General features: G+C 51.6%; 10 protein-coding genes across 10 annotated transcripts; 3 read left to right on the top strand and 7 right to left on the bottom strand.

The window, feature by feature from the left end:
- Positions 1–212: 212 nt before the first annotated feature.
- On the bottom strand, positions 213–671 carry PHYSODRAFT_524040 (hypothetical protein; the record flags this gene model as incomplete). The annotated part of the gene is made up of 1 exon (XM_009537289.1): positions 213–671. The coding sequence occupies one exon, from the start codon at positions 669–671 to the stop codon at positions 213–215; it is 459 nt and encodes a 152-aa protein (XP_009535584.1).
- Positions 672–1,742: 1,071 nt separating this feature from the next.
- PHYSODRAFT_438088 (hypothetical protein) lies at positions 1,743–2,505 on the bottom strand (the record flags this gene model as incomplete). Its single annotated transcript, XM_009537288.1, has 2 exons — positions 1,743–1,952; positions 2,020–2,505. Coding segments are annotated over 2 exons (696 nt in total), but the record flags the coding sequence as incomplete, so codon positions are not given.
- Positions 2,506–3,977: 1,472 nt separating this feature from the next.
- PHYSODRAFT_424820 (hypothetical protein) lies at positions 3,978–4,466 on the bottom strand (the record flags this gene model as incomplete). The annotated part of the gene is made up of 1 exon (XM_009537287.1): positions 3,978–4,466. A coding segment is annotated over one exon (489 nt), but the record flags the coding sequence as incomplete, so codon positions are not given.
- A 5,130-nt stretch (positions 4,467–9,596) lies between these two features.
- PHYSODRAFT_524313 (hypothetical protein) lies at positions 9,597–10,184 on the top strand (the record flags this gene model as incomplete). Its single annotated transcript, XM_009537286.1, has 1 exon — positions 9,597–10,184. The coding sequence occupies one exon, from the start codon at positions 9,597–9,599 to the stop codon at positions 10,182–10,184; it is 588 nt and encodes a 195-aa protein (XP_009535581.1).
- A 2,610-nt stretch (positions 10,185–12,794) lies between these two features.
- On the top strand, positions 12,795–13,860 carry PHYSODRAFT_525316 (hypothetical protein; the record flags this gene model as incomplete). The annotated part of the gene is made up of 2 exons (XM_009537285.1): positions 12,795–13,218; positions 13,508–13,860. Coding segments are annotated over 2 exons (777 nt in total), but the record flags the coding sequence as incomplete, so codon positions are not given.
- Positions 13,861–13,862: 2 nt separating this feature from the next.
- Positions 13,863–16,325, bottom strand: PHYSODRAFT_564769 (hypothetical protein; the record flags this gene model as incomplete). Its single annotated transcript, XM_009537284.1, has 2 exons — positions 13,863–14,027; positions 15,888–16,325. The coding sequence occupies 2 exons, from the start codon at positions 16,323–16,325 to the stop codon at positions 13,890–13,892; spliced, it is 576 nt and encodes a 191-aa protein (XP_009535579.1). The 3' UTR covers positions 13,863–13,889.
- Positions 16,326–17,054: 729 nt separating this feature from the next.
- Positions 17,055–17,417, bottom strand: PHYSODRAFT_288658 (hypothetical protein; the record flags this gene model as incomplete). Its single annotated transcript, XM_009537283.1, has 1 exon — positions 17,055–17,417. The coding sequence occupies one exon, from the start codon at positions 17,415–17,417 to the stop codon at positions 17,055–17,057; it is 363 nt and encodes a 120-aa protein (XP_009535578.1).
- Positions 17,418–18,538: 1,121 nt separating this feature from the next.
- Positions 18,539–22,344, bottom strand: PHYSODRAFT_347972 (hypothetical protein; the record flags this gene model as incomplete). Its single annotated transcript, XM_009537282.1, has 4 exons — positions 21,877–22,344; positions 21,389–21,814; positions 20,269–20,765; positions 18,539–19,243 (listed from the first exon to the last, which is right to left on the bottom strand). Exons 1-4 carry the CDS (start codon positions 22,265–22,267, stop codon positions 18,539–18,541), a joined length of 2,019 nt encoding a protein of 672 aa, XP_009535577.1. The 5' UTR covers positions 22,268–22,344.
- Positions 22,345–22,429: 85 nt separating this feature from the next.
- On the top strand, positions 22,430–24,393 carry PHYSODRAFT_339350 (hypothetical protein; the record flags this gene model as incomplete). The annotated part of the gene is made up of 3 exons (XM_009537281.1): positions 22,430–23,251; positions 23,318–23,713; positions 24,190–24,393. 3 exons carry the CDS (start codon positions 22,430–22,432, stop codon positions 24,391–24,393), a joined length of 1,422 nt encoding a protein of 473 aa, XP_009535576.1.
- An 85-nt stretch (positions 24,394–24,478) lies between these two features.
- Positions 24,479–25,204, bottom strand: PHYSODRAFT_305774 (hypothetical protein; the record flags this gene model as incomplete). Its single annotated transcript, XM_009537280.1, has 2 exons — positions 24,479–25,046; positions 25,071–25,204. 2 exons carry the CDS (start codon positions 25,202–25,204, stop codon positions 24,479–24,481), a joined length of 702 nt encoding a protein of 233 aa, XP_009535575.1.
- Positions 25,205–25,462: the final 258 nt, after the last annotated feature.

Raw genomic sequence — 25,462 nt, 5'->3', positions numbered from 1 at the left:
CCTGCATCCGCACCGCTGTCGTGGTTGAGTGGACCCGAGCATGCACATGCAGCTCTGCACGTCAAGTAGAGCTTTTGACCAATAATATGTTTTTTGTTTTGGCATTGAGATACATTGTTGTCACTTAACTTCGTGGCTAACGACATCGATGACCTTGACGGAGGTAGTCTCTAACCGATCTCCCTGCTTTATTACCCCTAGTGGCTACACACTCAGGGCTGCCCCCAACCGTTAAGGTGTGAAGGCCCCGAACCCGAAGCGTTCTCATCGCTGATGTGCTCCAGCCAGTGACGTGGGGCACTGGCTGCGTAGGCATGAAGATCTTCCCAGATCGAGTCGGAGCCGATGTCTCGAGTGGGTTTACATTGCATGCTACGCCGTGTATTCATCGCCAGGTTGGCGAGCGCATCGGCCATCTTGTTGAAATCGCGTATGTGATGCTGCCAGCTGATCACCGAGAGTTGATCCGCAACCCGCCGACTTTGCCAGTATAGCTGAGTGAGGTGTTTAGCCTTTGGTGGTCGCCGCTTCTGCTGTTGATGGATGATAATTTTGCTATCCCCAACCACGTGGAGTGGTCTCCAATTGTGGCGATGACAGGCCTTTAACCCCATAAGCAGCCCCATGTTCTCTGCAATGTTGTTCGTTGTGGAAGGTGCCGCGTATGACATGCTGATAACCCAGCAGATTTCGACCCGAACCACTGCCGCTCCACTCCCTCCAGGCCCGGGATTACCACGGGAACCGCCATAAAAAAAGAGGAGATACTTCGAACGTCCAACAACTGGTGCTGACCAATAATATGGCGCAAACTGGTGTCCGACAAACTGTCTTACGTTTTGAGTAGCCCTGCTCTCAATCAGTCGTTGGCTTTGGTTGCTATGCGTACGATCGTTTTCTATGGGGAATGGAGCAGATTATCCACTGCGAGCCACAAACCTGCGGCGGTGGAGTTCAAGTGCACCCACTTGCTTCCGTTCGCAGAGCACGCTATCTCGTCGACCGTCTGGTCTTTTGTGGAGTTTGGAGGCTTTCCTGACGACCACGAGCTGCATGTGCACCAAACTCTCGGAGAACACGTGCGCGATTGATTCGAGGATACTTATGCGTCTCGGAGATGGCAGCCACGTCGTTCTTAATGCTCATCGCTTGATAAAGCGCTTCGTGACGTCAAACGGGATCGTCTTGATGTCGGAGGCCAGCGATGACTGGACAGTCAAAGGCAAGAATTCAAGATCTGGGGTCCAGACGATAGAAGAGCGAGCGTGCTTCGTGATACGGAGGTACTCAACTGGTGAAGGCTCCACAGGCAGCGATGTATCCGAGGTCCAAGCGGAAGTGACTCTCTATCCCGAAGCTGCTCGAAGAAATGGACAGCGCCAGCCATCCGCCGAGAGCAGGAAATTTAATGCCATCGTCATTCCGAAATTCCGCGAAGTGATGGAGTCACGCCGTCAATTCGTCGAGAACGCTCTATTCGATAGCATCCGTGATCGAGACGCTGCTCGCACATGAAGATTGGATAATATCACTTATCCACGGTCTTAGCAATATTCGTGCCGTTGTTCTCGAACAAGTTGGTCCATCGTCTGATTTTCCAGAGCTTGAAGCCGTGCCATGATCATATCCTGGTAGGCCCTTGTCAGAGATCTCGTCGCTTCGCAGCTCTCGCTGAGAGTTAAGCCGTTAATCGTAGGGCTCACCAGGATTCGGCCAGCGGTGACGCTAGTGCCATTGCGCAGTGGCTGGATGTAGCCCCATCCGTACTCCTGGGTCCTCACGTTGTGCAGCTTCCCCACGCGCGGCCAGTCCGCCACCGTATTCCAAACCTGCATGACACGATCGCTCTCCACAAACTCCTTAATCACTACGCGCATCACGCACGCATAGTTACCAACTGCAATCTCGTACTTTTGGATAATAACACGAGAAGCCACGCCAAGCGGAAGTCCCTAGATACACACATAATAACAGTCAGCCACATAGTTCCATTGCGTCCAAACCCGTGTAAAAACTTACCACGTCGTTCATAGGGGTAGCGGACCCCACTGAAGCCCCCAGTCCGGCCTCAATGCCTCTCCAGAAGGCTTTATCTAGCGTGGGACTTCTAATTGGAGACAGAATCCTCGACCGGAACTTGAGCAGCTCGCCACTTTCCCCTCCTGTGTACACCGAAGTCGCTCGACCGATCGAGCTTTCCACCACCTCCGTGTTGAGACCAACCAGTCCATCTCGGCTCATGACTCGGTCCATATCCTTGTACTGCGCATCCACACTGTTGGCCATCAACCTGAACATTGTGTCGTCGCGAGCTCCATCATACTGAAGGTTTCGTGTCAAAACCAATGACCTCGGCAGCGACTGCACCAGCTCCTTCATCTGTTGCAACAGATTCTGTTCCAGCTCTTGAATGTCTTCGACACTTTCTTGCAACATTTTCCTAAGTGTTGCGTTCTCGTTGCGGCTACGCAGAGCCACACGCGCCCGGTTACTGGAATTGGTCAAGTGCTGGTCTAATTGGCCGCCGTTCCCGTACGGCGTACCTCGTTTTACGTTGTATCTGGCCTCGTCCGGCGTTCACAACTAGTGCTCCAGCGCCAAGTTCCTCATATTAGTCTCCACTTAATGCCCGTCCTGCACTAAATCTTGACTGAGAGTCGAGCAGCACGCCGCTGCTCTCCTCTCTCCTACGAAGCCCCCTATACAAACTACCTACGGGAACGGCGCCATTCACCTAAGCTACCTGCTTGGACCTCTCCCCAAGATTTAGTGCAGGACGGGCATTAAGTGGAGACTAATATGAGGAACTTGGCGCTGGCGCACGGGTTGTGAACGCCGGACGAGGCCAGATACAACGTAAAACGAGGTACGCCGTACGGGAACGGCGGGGACGGCCGGACAGTAGAGTGCTAGAGGACCGTAGAGAGAGACTGCGGGGTCCGCGGTGCCTATAGTTGGCGCCTTGGCCGAGGGGTCTGTGTGTGCGAATGTACCGTGCGGGCCAGGTGGCTCGTGCAGGGCGACGCACGGCAGCCCGTTACATATTTCATAGGGAATAGCGGGGAGCAGCCCGGTCACTCCCAGGCCGTGGTCGCTTAGTGCTCCATCCTCATCGTCTCTATCCTGGACCCTCAAGGGGAAAGGGCCAGTCTTAGCTGGTGGAACGCTCAGCCCCGACCCGGCGGTGAGTACCCGTTGCCTAGGTGGCCAGGCCACGAACAGTTCTGAGGATGTGATTCTAAGCTAGTTACCCGAACGAGGCGGGTGCTGGCGATGCTAGTTGCCCGGACGCGGCGGGCTCTAGTTGATGATCTAACCCGGGAGAGGCCCGGAGGTAACTACAACATCCCTGTTTTTATATCGAGGAGCTGCAAGCAGCTTTAAAGTCAACGTTTCCTGCACTACCAAACATTTCTAGTAGAAATTTTCTACTGCTACTATATGCCGTGCTCTGAAATTCGAGCTTGGTTTAACGCGCAAGACCACGACGAAGAGAGCGAAAGAAAACGTCCCCGCCGAAATCGGTGCTTACTATTATGCAAGGAGCTGGCGCCATTCTATCGGGGACCTTATCAGTTTGTTTTCTTGCAGCGACAACCGATTTATTCTTGCAGTGGCAACCGCTCCGTCCTTGCTCTGCGTTGTGCTTGGTACTGGCGGTTGATTAGCTTAACTTTAACTTAGAGTTAGGCTGCGAGATATGATCACCGGGAGGGATTTGCTCGTTGGTTTAGAGCCCTTAATCGCATGCCAAAGTTCGTGCAAAGCACAATAAATACTACATACTATACTATGTAGCCATGTTCCATGAAGCTCCAGCAAGTGTTTTTCTGGATGAAGGGCACTGTGACATGTCAAATGAGAAGCGCTGGCTGATATTTTACCAGAGCGAGTTAATCTTGGGTTAATTTCCACAATGGTCCTCTTGATTAAAAATTTCGCTTCGTTCACCTGCCCCGCGTCCGAGACCGGATGATGTCGAACAAGGCGTTCTCAACGAACTGGTCGCGCGAGATCGCAAGCTCCCGGAAGGACGGGATCACCACTTCGTTTACTGCCTGTGCTCTGAAGGCCACCGGTTGAAGTCGAAGCACAGATCGAAGCTGACAAACACCACTCGAGTCGCCGTAGTCGCGCATGCCAAAGCTGCCTCCTTCTTGCGTCGTGAGGCACCACGCGCTTGTGTCTGGGTGGTCGGCTTTCCAGTTGGAGTCTTTCAGGATGACAACTCCGTCTGACGTAACGAACCGCTTGAGCACACTGGAGCTGTGGATGTCGATGACATTTCCGCTCTCGAGGCTCACTCTCATATGCGCGTTCACAGCGTACACGTCTCTTGATAGCTGCATGGCAACAGCATTTTCGCCGTCAGGAGAGCCTTCCATCTCGGCAATGGACCAGAACGCAGAGAAAATGTCGGCGATGGGGAACGGCATCAGCTGAATCAGCTCGAACTCGACAGAACTCGCTTGGAAAGTCTCGACCATTCCGGAGGCACTATAATAGAAGTCATGGGCTTCTTCATCAGAGCGAACGACTCCTCAAGCTCTCGGAACCGCGCGTCCACCCACGTCTGGAGCAGAGATCTGCTGCAGATCAAAGACTTCAAGACTGCCGAACTGGTCGTCCACAGTCGTCGTGACCGGCACGATCCGATGTGTCGGCACTGCCGACTCGGCAGCCACTCTAAGGTCCTCGCCTGCCTCGCGTAACCCTCCAGCTTCTCCCTAAGCTGGATATTTTCTTCTTGAGCGTCTTCATACCTCTTTTACTCCACCAACGCCCCCGTCCTCACTCTCTGCTGACGCATACTCTCGTCCCTCGAAGCCCCAAGAGTAGCTTGCAGCTTCAGGCCGCGAGTCTCCATCGCCTCCGCTTGCTCCCGCACTCGCTTTTGCGCCTGAACCACGTCGGCCTAAGGCGTCTCTTCCTGGGTAGAGCTGCTGTCGGCTCCTCCGAATATCTCTTGTCCAGAACTGGCGACACTTCTTGAGCGTTGCTCTCGCTCTCGGTTGGCAGGAAGTCGAGGCTTTCCATGCCTCGCAGGGAGCTGTCCAGCATGCCATCGAACTCGCTCGGAGACGTCATCGGGCGTGAGCAAAATCACCAATGATGAGTCACAGCTCTTCTTTGTTCGGTGATATCCAGTTTTACTGGTACATGTAGGGCCTCGTTGCAGTCCCTTTGACCTGTCGATTCACGCGGAATTCCAGAGCAAGTTCTCGACGAATTGTCTCTGGGAGGTTAGAATGTTGCCGTGACCAACTTGTGCGATAAGCTGTGAGGCTCAACCGCTTGACTATGGATAACGACCCGGAGCCTCATGGTGGCGAGCTGCAAAGTAGGCGGACTCTCGAGACTCGTGAGTCCACGAGAGTACGTCTCCACGTTGGGCGTGTTGGCCTCCACCAGTAGGATAACGCCGTCGAGTACCGCACATTGCTTCACAAGGCAGTGGATATCTGCTGTGCAACAGCGTGAAGCGCGACTCGACAGCGTAGGCGTCTCTGGAGAACTGCTTCTCAGGGATACCACTCGCTTCGAAGATGTTCCAGGCCGCGTTGCATGTTGCTACAGCATCGAAAGGCAGCAGTCCAGTACTTTCGTAGATCATCGAGGGAGCTGTGTCGGCATCCCCATCCAACATCTTCACCTGCAGTGGGTCCACTACAGCAGGCATTGCTGCAGCTCCTCGATAGTTCCGTGCACGCCAAGTGTCTTCGCCTCCATTCTCGCCTTAAGATCGGAGTAGGGATCGCCCACCTGTGCTAGTTTTGGTCGGGGGTCTTGCCTTCCAGGGTGACAGCTTGATCCGGGGCTCGCAGCTTTGATGTGAGAGACAACAGCAGTCACAGCCTCGTGCATCGCGTTTAAACGCCGCAGATACGTCCGCAGTTGGCCTTGCAGAGTTTCATTCTCGTCTTGCGCTGTCCGCAGTCGTTCTTGCTCTCTCGTGGCGCTCAACTGCCACCTTGACTGTCCTTGTGGTTGCTGACGTCTCCTCCCTCGCTGGAGCTGGAGGAAAACCACTCGCGTCTCCATCTCCTCTCTCTGGCGTCGAAGATCGACGAGCTCTTGCTTCCGCTTCAGCCACGACCCTTTTGAAGTAGACTTCGCTCTTCGCTTGTCTGGTGCAGCACCTTGCGCGAGAACTAGTATGGACTGCTGGCTGTCGAGCTCCTCAGAAACGCGTCCAAGACGCGTGTGCTGTCATCTGCGCTGATTTGATTCCTGCAGCCATCCTCACAGGGGAAGATAATGCAGATCTGAGGCCATGGCAAGTCCTACCACGCATGATGTTGATGCTGGTGGCCGCATGTACATGAGCTTGGGGTATTGCTTGGTATTTGTAGACCACTGAAAGGCAAGATGACATGACCAGGGTTTGGTAGTAGTCTCCAGAATAGTAGCGTTAGTAGGCATATTATGACTACTACTACTATTACTACCAGCGTTACTAAATAAAAATTGCAATAAAACTATTGATAAAATTGTGGTCAACAACTACAATTAGAAAATTGGCTGCAATGATTTTATTGTATTGTACAAGGCAGCTGACTTGATAAGTGTATGTGCGTGGGTAGCCAATCAAATGGTCCATACAGACCCCTATACAAACCACAAGAATACAATTCAATGCCTACATTGTACAATTAAAATTGTAGCGTGACGGCAAATCTCAATCAATTTTTCAATGTGATTTGACGAAATGCTGATTGCTACTACTATAGCTCTGGGATTGGAGCCATTACAGTAGTAGTACTATTTATATAGTAGCCAAACGAAACATGGATAGTAGTGCTATTATCGCTAGTAATGTACCTATTCCTTACCCTCAAGTATTCTCCTGACTTCTGAGTAAGAGTAACATGCTTCAACTTTCGAGTACATTATTTCTTTTGAAGTTAGTTTGCTGTATAAACTAGAAGCTAGATACATCAACGTAAGGTGCTGGCTGTTGCACTGGCACAAACGAAGTGAATAGCATACTACAAGCAGTCTGGGGTGGTGTTTGTATAGTCTTCGGCTTGATGACGCTTATCTTTCCAATTAACCTCTTCTCGTCAGTACATGTATGCCGATGATCTCCTCCCCATGTATACTTGCGCTGTGCCTTCCTCTTCTTTTTTCTAGGTTGCCATACTGGGCATGGCATCTTTCCAAAGAAACCAGAAGCCATTTGCGAAGTTACTCAGAAGTCATCACTTTACTCTAAATCAAGTACCTCACTCTATCGCTTGTGATCGAGCAATGCGCCGACCGCGATATTCAGGCAAGGTAGAGTGAAATAACGGAGATCGTGTGAAATAGAAGACGCAATATAAAGGTCTGGAGTGTTGAGCAGCTTTGAGAAGGCATTTACGTATGCTGTTGGTTCGCGGAGGATCGCGAAACCTTACTCGTGCTTGAACGCTGCTAGTAGCCAAGCGCGTCTAAACCGGGTCTTTCGTGAGGAATCCTCTTAGGATAACAACGGACAGCGCGCACCTACAGTTGTAGTTCATACTTCGCATTTGGAGGCCAGTAAGCACCATTGCGGTCGGAATTCGGAATGATGGTCAAATAGTCATATTAGTAGTCATATTAGTAGTTATTTTAGTACCACCGATGCCTTACTACTAATAGATATAGCATTCTACTATTACCAGAATTTGGATAGTTGGGGACGAAGTCCCCACATATAATCATCTATCACTCCTCTTTACTCTATTTCTTACCTCGCTTAATCTGAGACATGAACAGTTAGGGTTTACATGTAGAATCACTTCCCCGGGGCCAAAAATTGCGCAAAAAACCTCGGTTGAACAACCCTCTCTTGATCCATAGACACGCTTAACTGCGTAAAAACTGGAGTGACCCCTTTTGAGAAGGGGTCGATGCCATTAAAGTTGGGGGGACACGATTTAGCCTCGACGATAAACGCTAATCAAACAGGCATCGGGAAGCGAATCGCGGGTTTAGATAAATTGCTACACTTTAGATCGCACCGAGCGCAAAAAAAACGCCACTAAGTCCTCGGCTTCACTCTGATTTAGAGCGCCAAGTCAGCGCTTGCATCCATTACTACGAGTGAGTTAGTGCTGGGAAGGGTAGAATTGCTAAAAGAGAGTGCACTTCAACTTGCCTGCATGGATACGTGCTACGCAAAGCTCACCATGTCCAATACTCTGTGAAGCTACACCCTGTAGCCTACAGATAGCTCCTGGCAGTGACGCAGGTGGTCTCCTTATACCTTGGGGGCCCGCACCCCAAACTACGGAACTAGCTCCAAGCCGCAACGACGGGTTCGTTCGCTGCCGTGCTGGTTGCTGGGCCCTCCTACGCGGACATGCTTCACGGGCACCCCGCGCGGGTTTGCTTTGGCTGTGCTCCTCGCAACCACTTGCTGCCGATAGAATAGAGAATCTTGCGATAGTGTAACAATTTTTAAATTGTGTTATTAATACTGGTAAGTGATATGGTACCATATCGCTGCGATTCTAACCCCTGAAAAATACCTTAAAGTTTGTATGGTGCTTCCGGCCAATAGGAGTGTGTCGTCTGCGATTCTTAGCATTATCAACCAATAGACACTACCGTTGCTAAAATTTCGACCAATTAAATCGAGGGAATGACTGCCAACCGCTGATCTGAACATTCCAACGATATCTGTTTGGAAACGCGATTTGATATCGAGTATGCCATACAAATATCAAGTGAACTACAAATAGAATAAATATTCATAGGTTTCCAACCCCTGCCAGCTCATCTCCGACTCCATTCTGCGTTCCGGCGCACACAGGCATGTCGGTGGCATCGCTGGTTCCTGCGAACAGCCAGAGAAGCAGAGCGACGGCTGTGAAGTCCTTCTAAGACTTCCTTGCGAAGAAGGAGGTGACGCTCACAGAAGTGCATGATCGTAATTCTAATGACAGCACAGGTAAGAGTTTGTTTGTCATTCTGGATAAGTATGGGTGGTTCTTAGTGAAAAGAGTAGGAAGGCAAGGAGTAGCTCTGTCCAAGAACACTGTGCTAGCTTATTTTGGCAATGTTAAGAACTGGCTGGCGGATCTGTACCCGCAACAGAGCCAATGTGTAGCTAAGAAGCTGCAAAAGATGCTATCAACTCTAGATCTGTACTGTGAAAAGAGGCCGGAGCAAGGTGTCACGAAACAAGCGCCACCATGTACTAAGAAAGATATAAAGACTATCATCTCGGCTCTCTACATGCACGCTTCCGCCAACTCCGACTACCTGGATGCGGCGCTAGTGGCGTTAATGTGGTAACTTCCAGACCTTACCGCCCTGGACGGAGTCGCCCGAGCGCGCGTGGAGAAGCTGCAGGATCTCCTCTTCGCTGCTGTCACTGGTTTCCCGACAGTGTCTTGGAACTTGGATCCTCAGGTGCTCGAAGTGTTGATGGCGACCTTGATCCTTCACTTCCCCGAGATGGAACGCCATCGCTTCGATAGCCCTTACGTCCGTCGCATTCATGAAGCCCTTGGTGTCCTCAACATACAGGCCTCCGAGCTGTTGGCATGGTCGATCACCCTCCGAGCCGCATTCAATCCACCTGCAGAAGAGAAACAAGAAACAGTAGCCGAGTCCTCTCAAACATGATCCGTGTTCTCGAAAAGCTGTCGCAGCAGCTCGATGAGCTATTGCTCCGCCAAACACGCGTAGAGGAAAGGCTGGCTGTTTTGGGGGCGAACGCAGAATCTATTGACAAGAAAACAAACACTACCGAGAAGCAGCACGAAGACGTTGAGCAGTCGCAGCCACAGCGCGCGCGCAAACGTGCCTCCAAAGCGCTATCGACAGTGTGGTTCGAGTGGTTCACTGCTGTACCACGCATGTACGAATCAACAACAGTTAGCAAAGCCATCCTTCACGAGTCACGACACGCAGTTGCATTCATGATGCTCTGCTTACCTTCTGGGTTCAAGCTGGACCCGGCCTCGCCAGCGTACAAGGCGGAGGTCCACGCTGTTGGAATCGAAGCCGAGAAGAAGACGCTTGAATACTTGGCTGCACCAGGCTCACAGGCTGTAGCCGTTGGCTCGGTCGTCAAAAGCATGCGTGCGCTTCACAAAGCAGGCCACCTTTCCGTCCTCCTTGACCAGTTTCGCGAGCGCTACTATGAAGGCGAAGTCGTCGACCCGACACCCAATTCCGCCCTTGCGCCATTCCTGCGCTTCACCTAAATGCACACGCAGCACACTAAACAGTCAATAAGATATATAATACGTACAACAGGAGTAGCACGCACTCTCGTAGCCGACCAGTCCAAAAAGAAAGCAAAAACACATAATACTTGATGCCCATGTCGTGGTTTGAACCCGATCCTCCAGGCCCGAAGGCCTGGCGCTCAACCTCACGAGCTCCATGGGCGCGGGTAAGTCGCATCCATCAACAGCACCATACTCGTCCAAACCCTCGTCCACTTGAGCCACACGCCACGAGAGCGCACAGGCGCAACCCAATACACGTCCCAGCAGCGCACATAGCCCAGCAGCAAGTGGCCCGGCGTCAGTAGCACACGCAGCCCAGCAGCACACACGGCCCAGCAGCACACACGGCCCAGCGGCCAGCAGCGCCTGTGTACACGCAGAGACAACAGCAGCACAGTCAGCACAGTCAGCACAGGTAGCACAAGCAGCGTTGCACGACTCGCTGCACTAACCTGGAAGCTTCTGGACTGTTGGCCGAGAATCCAATCGGCGGTCGTGAGGTTAAATATCAGCTGAACAAAAAACCTAATACCGTTGCTAGACCGGTTTTGGTTGGAAGCAGTCCAACCCCGTTGGAATTATGACGGTATGGTATAAGTGATATGGTATGTAGCACTAGAGAGGAAGTACGGCGGGCATCGGGAGCCGAGATGCTGTATTGAGAACGCTGGAAAATCAAAACTGAAAATTATAGATTTTAACAACAATTATCCCTTGCTACATGTATTTTGCTTTGGGCTGTCGGCTACCACTAATTGATCTTGAACCGCTGGTGCTGCAGCTCACCCTTGCGGTTAACCGTGATCTAGGGTTTCGCGAGATATAGTCCAGCATCATTACAGTAATTAGTCTGGGCTCAAAATTAGTCTGGGCCAGACTAATTCGTGTCGAGCAAAAATTGACGTCTTCATTATTAGTCTGGCTAAAAATGTTCATAATTAGTCTGACGTGGTGACCACGGTTCTAGTCCACCCCCACCTACTTTAAGGCACCGCTTGCTGAAAAACTCCTTTGACAGCAGCCAATTTACTAGATCTCGTACAATATCTGCAAGATATAATACTTCTCTGTCCCACGAAAGTATGATGATTTCGAAATTGTGCACTATCTTTGCTTCTACTTAAGCATTTTGGCCATATGAAACCTTATGATGAAGCTTAGAGGCAGGCGCTAACGCCAGATTTTTGCTGCCTATTATCTGTGAGAACTGAAGGAGGCACAACGCTTTTCTGCCAGCAATTTTAGTCCTTCGCATGTTTTTTCGTAATTCTATCAAAAATCAGCGATAATTCATCGCAATTTCAGGATGAGTTTCTATTGCCAATGTTAACTTGGTGGACCAATTACAGCTTGTGGAAAAGCCTGATAAGCGAGATATCTCGCTTTAAAACTAACGAGGTTTTTCTAATCATGTGTGCTATCATTGGACAAAAGTCAAATTTTGCCCTAGCCAACGTCAAATGACCGATGATATTCGTTGTGTGGTACACAAAAACCGAACTACCCATACTATCGTGGGACAGAGAAGTAGATACCTGGGTATCCAACCCATATATCAGCCTTCTCCAACCATTAGAGAAGCACCATCTGCGACGATTTAGTCTTGATTTCTCTTCAAAGCCACGATAATATATATATATAGCTACACTATAAAAATACTAAAACAAATACGTATAAACACATCATTTCACAAAAATAATGGTTTTCTTACTGGAAAACGGACATTTTTAGATATTCATAATTAGTCTGAATTCATAATTAGTCTGTCACTGTTGGGGGCATACTAAAAATTGTGAGCGATGAAAAATCTGGTATTCAGATTTAGTCTGGGCCAGACTAATTACTGTAGGTACTGTAGTGCTCTCTTGCTGCTGGTGTGTAATTGCCGTTGATTATCTTGACCTCGCGATAGATAGTAACGTTATTTGCTGATAATGAAGACTTCATCATGCAGCTCCACCAGTGTTGCTAATTGCTTATTGGTTTGATGACCTGCACGGGTTAAACTGAGACTCTAAATTGCAACGGTCGCGAACACACCCTTAGCCCTAAGTTTGCTTCATTACACTACAAAAAATAGTAATGGTGATTGACAATATCAATTAGAGGGTGGGGACGTCGGCCTGAAGTGGAGACTCCACTGCAGGGTGTCGACCCCCGAAGCAACTCAACGGAGCAACGCGACTGAGATGCTCCATTACTAGTAGTAGTATGATTATTAGCCAATATTCCCACTACTACCAAACCCTCAAACTGAAGTGATCCACACACATAAGCTGATTAGAGCCAGTTTGTGTCGGTCTATTTTACCCAATCTCAAATAGTCCGTCACATTTCTGACGGAAAGTGAGACCAAATACTGCACTGCCGTGGACGCGACCATGCCTGCCGCGTACTGCCCCATCCTGGACGCGGAAGCGCTCCTGACCATCGTAGACGACATCTGGGGTGACCAAGAGCTCCCCAGTACCCCCCCTCCAGACACTTGTTTCGGCGGACCAAGCCTCGGACTCGACCCTCTCCACGGACGCCAATGTCCCGGAAGACTGCGCAACTTCGTCCACAGACCAGGAGCAAGAGCCCAAGAAGCCCAAGAAGAAGCGGCGACGGGACCGGAACCGGCCGTGGCACGAGATCGCACGTCTGCAGTCAGAGTCGGAAGCGCTGGAGCGCCAATTAGACCAGCACTTGACCAATTCCAGTAACCGGGCGCGTGTGGCTCTGCGTAGCCGCAACGAGAACGCAACACTTAGGAAAATGTTGCAAGAAAGTGTCGAAGACATTCAAGAGCTGGAACAGAATCTGTTGCAACAGATGAAGGAGCTGGTGCAGTCGCTGCCGAGGTCATTGGTTTTGACACGAAACCTTCAGTATGATGGAGCTCGCGACGACATAATGTTCAGGTTGATGGCCAACAGTGTGGATGCGCAGTACAAGGATATGGACCGAGTCATGAGCCGAGATGGACTGGTTGGTCTCAACACGGAGGTGGTGGAAAGCTCGATCGGTCGAGCGACTTCGGTGTACACAGGAGGGGAAAGTGGCGAGCTGCTCAAGTTCCGGTCGAGGATTCTGTCTCCAATTAGAAGTCCCACGCTAGATAAAGCCTTCTGGAGAGGCATTGAGGCCGGACTGGGGGCTTCAGTGGGGTCCGCTACCCCTATGAACGACGTGGTAAGTTTTTACACGGGTTTGGACGCAATGGAACTATGTGGCTGACTGTTATTATGTGTGTATCTAGGGACTTCCGCTTGGCGTGGCTTCTCGTGTTATTATCCAAAAGTACGAGATTGCAGTTGGTAACTATGCGTGCGTGATGCGCGTAGTGATTAAGGAGTTTGTGGAGAGCGATCGTGTCGTGCAGGTTTGGAATACGGTGGCGGACTGGCCGCGCGTGGGGAAGCTGCACAACGTGAGGACCCAGGAGTACGGATGGGGCTACATCCAGCCACTGCGCAATGGCACTAGCGTCACCGCTGGCCGAATCCTGGTGAGCCCTACGATTAACGGCTTAACTCTCAGCGAGAGCTGCGAAGCGACGAGATCTCTGACAAGGGCCTACCAGGATATGATCATGGCACGGCTTCAAGCTCTGGAAAATCAGACGATGGACCAACTTGTTCGAGAACAACGGCACGGATATTGCTAAGACCGTGGATAAGTGATATTATCCAATCTTCATGTGCGAGCAGCGTCTCGATCACGGATGCTATCGAATAGAGCGTTCTCGACGAATTGACGGCGTGACTCCATCACTTCGCGGAATTTCGGAATGACGATGGCATTAAATTTCCTGCTCTCGGCGGATGGCTGGCGCTGTCCATTTCTTCGAGCAGCTTCGGGATAGAGAGTCACTTCCGCTTGGACCTCGGATACATCGCTGCCTGTGGAGCCTTCACCAGTTGAGTACCTCCGTATCACGAAGCACGCTCGCCCTTCTATCGTCTGGACCCCAGATCTTGAATTCTTGCCTTTGACTGTCCAGTCATCGCTGGCCTCCGACATCAAGACGATCCCGTTTGACGTCACGAAGCGCTTTATCAAGCGATGAGCATTAAGAACGACGTGGCTGCCATCTCCGAGACGCATAAGTATCCTCGAATCAATCGCGCACGTGTTCTCCGAGAGTTTGGTGCACATGCAGCTCGTGGTCGTCAGGAAAGCCTCCAAACTCCACAAAAGACCAGACGGTCGACGAGATAGCGTGCTCTGCGAACGGAAGCAAGTGGGTGCACTTGAACTCCACCGCCGCCGTACCACAATCGTCTCCACTCTTGCTGTAGCTCTGGACGAAAGAAGTATCCGAAATTGTGGCACGTTGTGGAGCTGCTAGAGAAGCTTCCAGTTCTCGGAATCAGGCGTCGACACGCGCCTCCAACAGATCAAACACGCTTGGGTTTGTGGCTCGCAGTGGATAATCTGCTCCATTCCCAATAGAAAACGATGTTGCGGCCGCCGTACGCATCGCAACCAAAGCCAACGACCGATTGAGAGTCCGCAACTGCTCCTCCAAGTTCCTGTTCTCGTTCATCGCAGCCTCACACTTCAGCTTCTCTTCTTCTTCTCGCCTCCCATCTGGCAGCGATATCTCCGGCGTACTCGCTTTCGAAAGTAAAAATTCTTTGCGACTCTCAAGCGCGTCAGCCTCCGCTCGTAAAGCTTCCAACTCCCGCTTGTGCTTGAGCCACGACGGATTCAATCGCTTCTTCTTTGTTGTCGTTCTTGAGTTTGTGCTTGAGTTGCTTGGACCGGCCACTTTCCGCTTTGTCGGTTCAAAAGATGCTATGGTGCCCAATGCGTTGTTGTTGCGGTGGTCGAGAGCGCTCATGTCCAGGAGAAAAGCGTCCAGAATGTCGTCGACCTGCGGAGTATACGCATTCTTCTGATCCGCAAGTGGTGTGCTTGTCATAGTGGCGTCTTGCTTCGAGCTAGGCGGGTTACTGAGTGAGGTCAATGCAGGAAGATTCCGCCTGGTATCACTCAGGATTATGGCAGCCTGCTGAGCGCCCTTCTCAACGTGAGATACTCGTGCAGGTTAGCGACACGAGGGAGTCTGGCGGTATGCAAGTCCTTTCGCGAAAACCAGACACATGTTGTGTACCGTGATGTCAACTACATGTACAGACCGCAGTCTACCCACAGAGAGAGAGCGCTGCGAGAGGCGAGAGACGATTGCTGAGGGCACGAAGCTGGCAGCCTTCTCGAACCAACGATGCACCAGTACTCGCTGGCATCGTTGGAGCTACCAACGAGATGAAGCTGGAGAATGCACTGCTAGATTTTTCGCTGGCTGCATAGCGTATTATATGACAGGACAAGGAGTAGCGTTCATCTCACCGATTCCGATAATGTAATGCGTAGCTTGTATTATAACACAATTCCACTCTATCATCTCGCGAAGGTCAGTCTGGACGTCACTGGCAGCGGATCGAGTCGAACAGTGCGTTCTCCACAAACTGTTGCCGCGCTTTCACGAGCTGTCGATAGGACGGGATTAGAATCTCCTTGATAGCGCTGGCGTTCGCACGCGGAAAATGCTGGGAGCCATCAGCGCATTCATCTGGGTGCAGGCAAAGCCTGGATTGAACCTGGCACACACCCGGCGACGTGCCTCCATCGAGCGAGTAGCTGCCCATCACAAAGAAGCCTCCTTCTCTCGGTCCCCGGGATGTTCACGGTCCAGGTCGAGCACGACTCGGCCATCATTGCAACGCCATCAGCCGTGCCGAACCGCTTCATTACACCGTGAGAGTCGATAATCGCAACACCGCCATCACCAAGCTGCGCTGTAACGCGAGAGCTGAGGCCAAATCCATCTTCAGACCGACGAGTGACAACGGAAACTTCGCCGTCAGGGAACCTGCCCAACTCAATGAACGACCACATCGTAGTCGAGACGGCTTCTGTTGCAAAAGGCAGCAGCTCCAGACGCGAGAACTCCACTGTATCCACTCCAATACTAGAGCGCTCCACCAAATCCGTGTCCATTGAGACCACGGGCTGCTGTATATCTGTAAATGCGGACTTCAACTCATGCTTCCTCGCGTCGAGCCTCGTCTCCAGCATGTCAAACACTTGAAAACTGTAGTTTCGTAGCTGTTGACCGGCCCCCATCTCCACCCTCAGAGCTTCCATAGCAGCCAAGTTACTCAATTCAAAAGTCTCCACAGCACTTAATGCCGTCTGAAGAGCGCCCGAAAGTCTTCTATAAGCCTGCAACTTGGCTCGAAGTCGCTTGTTCGTCTCTAGTGCAGCTTGGTACCTGAATTTCTCCTTGGAGGCAGTATTCCGCAATTTTGCGCGCTTTAAGGGGTTTAAAACCCCGCTGGAAGGGGATTTTTTTGTCTCGAGGAACACGACGCGCGTCCCTAAGGCTTGAGCTTGTGTTCGTAGCGATGCTTCCGCTTCAGCCACGACGGCTGCGCTGGCTCCTTCTTCTTGAGGGGTAATAGAGCGATATTTGGGGCCTTCGGAGCATAACTTTGACAGATCTTGGGCTTGGGTGTCATGTCAATACTAGGAGGGAGTTCATGCTGCTGGTCCAGCGCCTCCATGTCGAGCAGGAAGCTCTCCAAGACATCACCAGGAAGCAACATCGAGGGCACAACATAAATATCCTGTATGTTCTAAAAATATGTTTATACAGAAGCATGGATAGATTTAGAAGATACAAACAAATGCTATGCTTTCAGTCTAAATTGAGCCTAATTTGGACGCAGATGATGAATGAAGTTTGCACTTTACTGTACGATTCGGAGCCTTGCCCCGAGTGGCTATCCAATACTGAAAGTGCAAGCGAGTATATTCAATTTGGTAGCAGTGATGCTACAGTGGTCTGAACTTTTACTTGCCGAACTGGCGAGGGATCACCAGCAACTTGCCGTCAGCCAGCTCCTTGATGCGAGGTGGAGGGAACGGGTGCACGTGCTTCTTACTCAGTTCTTGGGCCAGCTTTTCCGCCTTGCTGCTCTTGAAAACCTTTTCGGAAATCTTGGCCAACCCCTTCGTATCTCTGCCCGACAAACGCCTCTCTTCGTTCTCCACATCCGACAGGCGACGGTCCTCATTTGATTCGCCAACTTGTCCTTTACGCAGGAATGTTCGCACGCTTTCGTGGTCTTGAGCAGAGACGTCGGTGACTGCCAGCGCTCCAGTTCCTGCCAGAAAACACGCCGTGGCTGCTAGTAGAATGAAGGCGAGGCGCATTTTTGTTCTTGGTCACTTGGTCTTTGCAGTTCTTGCACACAGAGGGGAATTTGTGGACTGGCTGGTTGGCTGCAGCTAGTGAAAGAGCTCAATGGAGTGGAAAAGCGGGAAACTATGCAGAGAGTTTGGCGGTCCAGCTACAGAACTGCAACTTACAGAGCCGAGGAACGTGATGACGAACTTTACGATTACGCGGTACAGATGTACACGTATTGTGCTTTGCAGATAAAATGTCGCCCCGTTTTATGGCCTAGATCGAGGAAGGCCGGTCCACAAATCAGGGTACAAAACAGAGACGGTAGCTCGATTTACTTAGATCGACCTCGAATTGCGCTTTTGAAAACGCACAAGGGATCGATTTACCGTAGATCGACCTCGTTCTGCCCAGATCCACCAGGAGATCGACCTCGAGCCCTGATTTGGATTGTCGTAGCTCGAGTTATTAGCCGGCCTAAATAGATCGATATGTCCCTTTCTTTGACCTCGTTTTATTAAATCGACCTCGACTTAATGATAAATCGAGGAGAGCTCCAAGTCAAAACGACAAAACGTTTGCAAAGCACAATATTTATTTTTGTACAAATGTGCCAGAACAAGGGGAAACAGAGGAATTGGGCAAAATGCTGCTGCGGTACATCGGCCGTAACATACCACTACTACATAGGTACACTAATTCCTTTGAAGGTGTAGTTTCAGGTAACTTTAATTTCTTTTATCTAGGTGTTCTATCTACATGTATTGATCCAGCTCCTTTCTAAGATCTTGATACTTCTTTGTTTGTAAGAAAACATGATTTGTTGATTAAGAAAAAATAAGTTCTTGCAAGAAAAAAATGCCGTTCTTGAATGAGAAACGAGCGCCGCTCACACGCGAATGATATCGAACAGCGTATTCTCCACGAACTGATGCCGAGCAGCGACGAGTCCCCGGAATGACGGGATCACGACCTCGCTTAGAATATCTGAACTAGCCTTTGGATGCTGATCAGCATTTCCAACAAAGTCACTCGGCATACTCCAGGTACAGCGTCGCCCGCACTTTCGTATTTGTGCATGACAAAGCACCCTGCTTCTCGTGCCGTGTGAGTCCACGTGCCTTTGTCGGGCAAGCGAATAGTCCATTCAGAGCACGCCTCCACCAGCATACCGCTTCCAGTTGGCGCTTGGAACCGCTTCACCACGCTGTGACCATTGATGTCGATACGCGAGATGCAGCGTCACGACCGAATGAACAGCAAACGCATTCTTCGAGCGTCTAGCCGCGCGCGAGTGTTCTCCTTTCGGGAACTCGCCGGCCCCGACAATCGCCCACATGGCTGAAGACCGGACTTGGCGCTCGAACGGTACCAACTCGACACGAGAGAGCTGAATTGCTCCAATCTGATCATTCAGAAATTGAGTGTCAAACTGCCCGTCAGTCGAATTCTCCAGCGTCATCTTGTTGAAGGCGTCACTCAGCTCAAAGGCCCTCGCGTCCAGTCTTCTCTCATGCATGTCGAGTACACTTGAATCGCCGAATCGAAGACTGCGACCCGCTACTAGTTCCACACGAAGAGCAGTGCTTGGAGCCATGGCACTGTGTACAAGAGTACTCGTCTGAATGTCTGCACTTGATAGAGTTGTTCGGAACGCCTCGCATTGTTTTAGGCAGCCCTGGACCTGCTTCTTCAGTCGCTTGTTCTCGTCTTCCGCAGCTTCTCGTCGACGCTTTGACACTAACGCATCCGCCTTCGCTCGTGTTTGGTGGCAGTTCATCTCAATAAAGCCGCTCGTGTGGTTCGTCGTCATACAATTCATCTCCATGAAGAGCAGGCGGGTCTCCAGCTCCTCGCGTTCTCATCTCAGAGCGTCGATCTCCTGCTTCCGACGGAGCCATGTCGAGGTCTTCATTTGAGGGGGCGAACAACCAGGCTCTAGTCCGATCATGCTTGCTATCTAGCGGGAGGGGAATGCGTGTACTGCGCGGAGATTCTTGTGCTGACTAGCCTCTGCAATACAAAATGAGGTGAGTGCGTCCAAAACGACAAATCGAGAATAGGTCATGGTGGGGTTTTCCTCAGACCTGAGGCAAATCCTGTGGGTGGACCTGTAACACTATAACACTTCGTGACAGGGTGGTTTATCATAATTCTCGACAACGGAGCTTTTTCTTATAGGAAATCAAGGTGCACCGAGTTGCTGGCAGCAATCTGTGCTGATCGCTATTAGATACCAGCTATTCGTCTTGACTATATAATAGTTCTAGGTATATATCGCCAAATCTCGAAGTCACTGTCAGCGTGGAAATCATCGACTTGGTTCACTCGTATCCGCCAGAGCTGTACCCTTCAGAGCTCTACTCCCTCAAGAGCACGGAGCGTGTCAAACAAAGTATTCTCCGCAAATTGATGACGAGAGGCGACGAGCTCTCGAAAAGTCGGGATCACGACCTGCTTTCGAAGATCGTCCTTCATCGGCCGGTGGTGGGTCGTGCTCCCTTTAAATTCACTAGGTTCCAGACAGAGTTCCACACGCACTTGGCTTATTCCTGGTACATCGGAGTACTGACGGATCGCATGGCATCCAGCCTCTCGCGCTACGTGGGTCCAGTGTGGAAGACTCACAGTCCATTCCGCACACGACTCAATGAGCGCTCATGTCCCTGCTGCTGTGATGAATCGCTTTATCACACTGTGGCCGCTGATATCGATCTTGCCTCCACAAGTTCATCGCAAAGACATCATCCGATAGTTTGACGAGCGATCCCCATCAGGGAACTTGGCCATTTCAACCATCTTCCACATCGCAGACGAAGACGTTTCAGTCTTACTAGTCAACGGCAGCAATTTACATGTAGTGAGTGACAGCTCCACTTTCCCGCTTCCGAGTTGAATTTCAGACGTCTGCGGGTCCGTCGACTTCTCCATCGCCATCTTCCGAAAGGCCTCAGCCAACTCCGAGATCCTCGCGTCCAGCGTCTTCTCCAGCATATCGAAGATGCTATTGTCATCAAAACGGAGCGTATAAGCCGCGTTCATCTCCGCTTGAAGAGCACCGGAGACCGACTCGGCTGCTGCCAACGTTGCTCGGAACGCCTCGAATTGGTTCACACACGCTTTCAGTCGCTCGTTCTCGTCTTCAGCGGCTTGTCGGCGTTGTTTCGCCAGCAACGCAGTCGTCTTGGCTCTTAATTGACGTAGGCTGGCCTCGACGAACGCCCTGGAGCTGATGCTTGCGGTCTGCCCCATCTCCGACAAGAGCAGGAAGGCCTCGAGCTCCTCTCGCTGTTGGCGCAGCGCCTGGATCTCCCTTTTCGTCTTGAGCCAAGTCGGAACTTTCTTCGGCTTGGGCTTTATGGGGCGATACTGGCCTTGCGAGCCCTCATCGGAATGGAATTTTGTTAGTGGTGCCCGCGGTGCTAGTGGTGCAGCGGCAGCACTGCATCCGTGTGTGTGCCCAACGTTTGTGCGCTTGCCATGACCTCTCTGGACTAATCCGCCCTCGTCATAATCGCGGTCACGACCAGAATGGATGCAAGGGGTATCCGTGTTTGTGCTCGCGGTGCCGGGGGCCAGAGTCTGGACTGTGGATAAAGCTTGCTTGGGTCAGAGTCAAGCGTTCGAAACAGCGTGCCATCTCGGAGGGTTTCGACGCTTACCTGACTCCGTCATGGTTGAACATGTCCGTGTTAAAATATTATGAGAATATCTCTGTGGTATCTTGCTAAAAAGCTTCGACTTAATAATTCGCCGCAAGCGAACGCCACCAACGTGCCTCAGTCACAGCCATTCGGGCTGTGCACGTTGATCGTGTCGAACAGAGTGTTTTCCATAAACTGATGTCGAGATGCTACGAGACCTCGAAAAGACCGAATAACGATCTCCTTTTGAAGATCTTCCTTCATCGCTCGGTACTGGGTCGTATTCGCTACAGACTCACTCGGGCCAAGACAAAGTTCCGAGCAGCTTTGAGATACTCCCGGCAATACGCAACCTTCAGCGCAGTACTGCCGAATAACGAAGCATCCCGTCTCTCGAGTCACATGGGTCCAAGTGCCCGAGTCTGGGAGACTGAGGGTCCATTCCGCACACGATTCGGTCAGAATTCCGCTGCCTGCTGCTGTGTACAGCCGCTTGATCACACTGTGACCGTTGATACCAATGCTGCTCCCAGACGCGAGTTGCAGCGAAACATTTGAATGTACCGCAAAGGTATTTTCCGAGAGTCTGGCCACACGCGAGTGGTCCCCATTAGGGAACTTGCCCGTTTCAATCATCGCCCACATCGCAGCCGACGACGCATCGCTCTCAAACGGCAGCAACTCAACGAGTGACAGCTTCACTGCCCCACCATCACGTTTAGTCTCAACGAATTGTGAGGGCGTCGACGTCTCCATCGCCATCTTCCGGAACGCGTCCTCTACCTCGACCACCCTCTCGTCCACCCTTCTCTCTAGCAAGCCCAGGATACTCGCCTCGCACCACTGAAGCGAAGCTTGTAGTGCGTGTTTATCTCCACACGAAGAGCCCCAGGGATCGATGCAGCGGTCGCTAGCGTCGTTCGCAGCGCCTCACTTTGCGTCAAATAAAGCTGCAACTTCCTCTTAAGCTGCTTGTTCTCGTCTTCCGCCGCTTGTCGGTGCTGTCTTGCGAGTAGTGCAGCTGTCTTGGCCCTCAATTGATTCAAGTTCGCCTCGACGAACTCCCTCGAGCTCGTGCTTGAGACCCGCTTCATCTCGGAGAAGAGCAACGCGGTCTCCAGCTCCTCGCGCTCTAGACGCAGCGCCTCGATCTCGCGCTTCCCCCGCAGCCACGTCGGAACTTTCTTCGTCTTGGACTTCATGGCTGTCTTCGTCTTGCGCTGAGTCTTCATATCCAATTGGATTTTGCTACAGCTGGTGCTGCGCTGCAGTCGTGCAGCACCACGTCCGACGTCCGACGTCCGTCTCTAACGCTGCATGACGCTCGCAATGATCCGGTCAACATCATCGGAAATAGCAGTACACGATCGGAATAGACAGGGAGAGGGGGAACAATGAGCAGCTCTGCTGGGCGTAGTGTCGATGCGGAGAGCGCCGCCGTCGCCGCCTGTAACCTGGGCGAAGCGCTGTCCTACTTGCTATCCGACGACGACCATGCAGATACAGCCACAACACCGGAACGTTCAGTCACACCTGGTTGTATTAATAACGGCTCGTCGGGTACAAGTGCGGGTCCTTCCTTCTGGCCTGCCAACGCCGACTCCGTGAAGACTCGACCTCCTCCAACTACTAAACCCAAGAAGAAGCGACGACGAGACCGCAACCGGCCGGTCCACGAGATCCACCGCCTGCAGCTTCAAGTGCAGGACATGGAACGGCAACTCAAGGCGCTCAGACCCGCGCACATTCCAGACACGGACGAGGTGAAGGCTCTGAAGGGCAAGAACGCCGCGCTGAAAGACAAATTAAGGAAGAGTCTGGAGCGTACAGCAGCGGTGGAGCAATTGCTGCAGACGCAGGCGGATAAACTTCTGCAGGCTCTACCCAAGTCACTGGTCGTATCGGGGCAGAACTTGGTCTACGATGTGGAGCAGGACGACGCTGTGTTCCAAGTGCTGGCGACGACGGTGGATAAGCATTATCTCGACCTGAACCGCGTGTTCGAAGCGGCGGGATTGAGTGACGCCAAGTCGGAGATTTTCGACGCCTACGTGACTTCGCCACCGTCACAAACAGACTCCTCCGAGTGTGTCTTGAAGACGAGGACGTGTGCATTCCTGCCGTACGCCAAGAAGTTGGTGGAACAAGCCATGTGGCGAAGACTGGAGTGCGAATCAGCGCTTCTACCGGAGAACGTGGAGTCTAGCAGAGACCTGGTACGTGCTTTGGTGAGGTTTAGAACTTTCCTAGTGAGTGGAATGCTAACACTAGATTTCTTGCAGGGTCTTCCGATGGGATCAGCGTCGAATCTGATCGTTTCAAAGCGAGAAGTTCATCTGGACAATGCCTCGTTCACGATCCGTTTGGCTCTGAAAGAGTTCGTTGAAGCAGATCGCTTAGTGTACGTGTGGGATGCTATCGGTGACTGGCCCCGAGTGGAGGCGATCCCTCACGTGTCAACGAGAGAATATGGCTGGAGCTTTTTCTCGCGAAACGAGTGTCCAGACCTGTCTATTCTAAAGAGCTACGTGCTGGTGACCACCACAGCGTCACCTGGTGTGGACGCGGAACTCGTTGAAAGGGTCATGCAGCTGTATCGACGAACGATCGAGTCGCGATACCAAAAGCTGGAGAACACGCTCGTAGATGCGGCTATATGCTCGAGGAAGTCTGCGTCAGTGAGTGGTTGTAGTGATAAAGCGAATGAATAAGCCTTACCTAAGGCGTTTCGCTTGTCTGATACGTGTTGATGCTGTGGGTCAACAATTTCAAGCTCGAGCTGGATTCCAGTGCAAACTGTTAGAAAAACTGGTGTTGGCAATTCAGCGCGTGCAGTATACAATAACAGGCTCGCGGGTGATTAACGCTGGTGGTACGCACGTAAAGATTGGCAAAGCGCAGCCAACCAAGACAACTGCGCAGAAACTTATCAGCTCGTTTCGAAGCCCACAGCGCGTTCTCCAGAAACTGCCTCTGGAGGTCGATATGGTCTCGATCCGAGTTCGTCACGAGGTCAGGCGTGATGTCTGGCGGCAGTTGTTGCGGAACCGACTCGGTCCGCACCACGGCGTTCATTTGGCAGCCGAAAGCTTGGGCAGTCTCTTCACCGAGAGGAACTCGTCGAATCGCAAACCAAACTGATTCCTGTGTCGAGAAACTCCATGCACTCGAGACTCCACGATACTCGGCGCTTGATTCCGCCAGGAAGACGAAGTTCTCAGGCACCACGAACCGCTTCACGACGCAGCGAGAGTTCACTATTGCCGTTCCAGAATTACCAGCAAGTGCCAAGACGCAGCGAGATTCGACGCCACACGCGTTATCTGAGCGCCTAATGATGCTGGAACTTTTCTTATAGGGGCTGCCTCCTTCAACGAAGCTCCAGACTTGTTCATACGTCTTGTCACTATCAAGAGGTAGAACGCGCGTGAGTTTGTACTCCATCACAGCCGATCCTGCGCCTTCTCCACAGCGTATTTCGACGTCTTCATGGTCAGCAACTGCAGGCCTTTTTCGATGTCCCTCCACGATGGACGGGAAATCCACGAGACGCAGATCAACTCGAGCCTCTTTAAGAGCTCAAGCTGCGCATAGCCAGTTCCTGAGCTGAAATAGTCGTACAGGTCACGGCACTTGTGAGCTGCTGACTCGAGCTGGTAGCAGCTACTGCCGCTTGTAAACTGGACAAACACTGCGCGTACACGCGAACTGGATGCTTCAAACACAGCGTTCTCGTCTCGTGCCGCCTGTAGTCGCATCTTCTCTCTGGTAGCAGCCGATGTCCACTTTTTGAGCTCGGAGAGAACACTGGGAGGAGTTGGAGAGCTGCATTTTCTCTCTCGTTGGAGCATGAGAAAAGCGAGGTGAGTCTCCAGCTCTTGCGTCTGTTGCTGGAGAGCTACAAGCTCCTGCTTCCGTTTGAGCCATTTCGGGGTTGAAGTTCGTTTCTTGTTTATCGCCCTCGACGCTGCCACTTGCATCGCTCCAACTCGTTCTCGCCTGCCCTTGAGCCTTGAACCTGGTGTAGCTAGTTACATTTCGTCTGGCTGTGCCCCAATCTCCGCGCGCTGGGTGTTGTTCAGCTCGCGCATATCCGCCAGAAACATGTCCAAGACGCGACAACACTCGTCAGCGCCAAACTCTCTCGTATTTACTGCTTCTTCTGCCATTCGGCTTACGTGCGCGGCCCCCAAGGCGAATGCGGAAGTGGGTCGATGCGGTGCACACCGTGTCGGCCGATAACGCCACGTTCAACTCGAGCAATCAACTCTAGAATATCCATCACTGAGACGTGGCCGTAGGTGTAAGGTCACGCGTGAGTGCCTGCTCTTAGCTCCGATAAAGCTGATCAACAGTATCATCAATGATGCATATGAACTGTTGATGGTCCATCATATAATATCTCTCGAAACACAAGAGTGATGAAG

Source organism: Phytophthora sojae, assembly GCF_000149755.1.
Source record: "Phytophthora sojae unplaced genomic scaffold PHYSOscaffold_10, whole genome shotgun sequence".
Taxonomy (NCBI): Eukaryota; Oomycota; class Peronosporomycetes; order Peronosporales; family Peronosporaceae; genus Phytophthora; species Phytophthora sojae.
The sequence above is the reverse complement of the archived record's forward strand: the minus strand, read 5'-3'. Positions and strand labels throughout refer to the sequence as shown.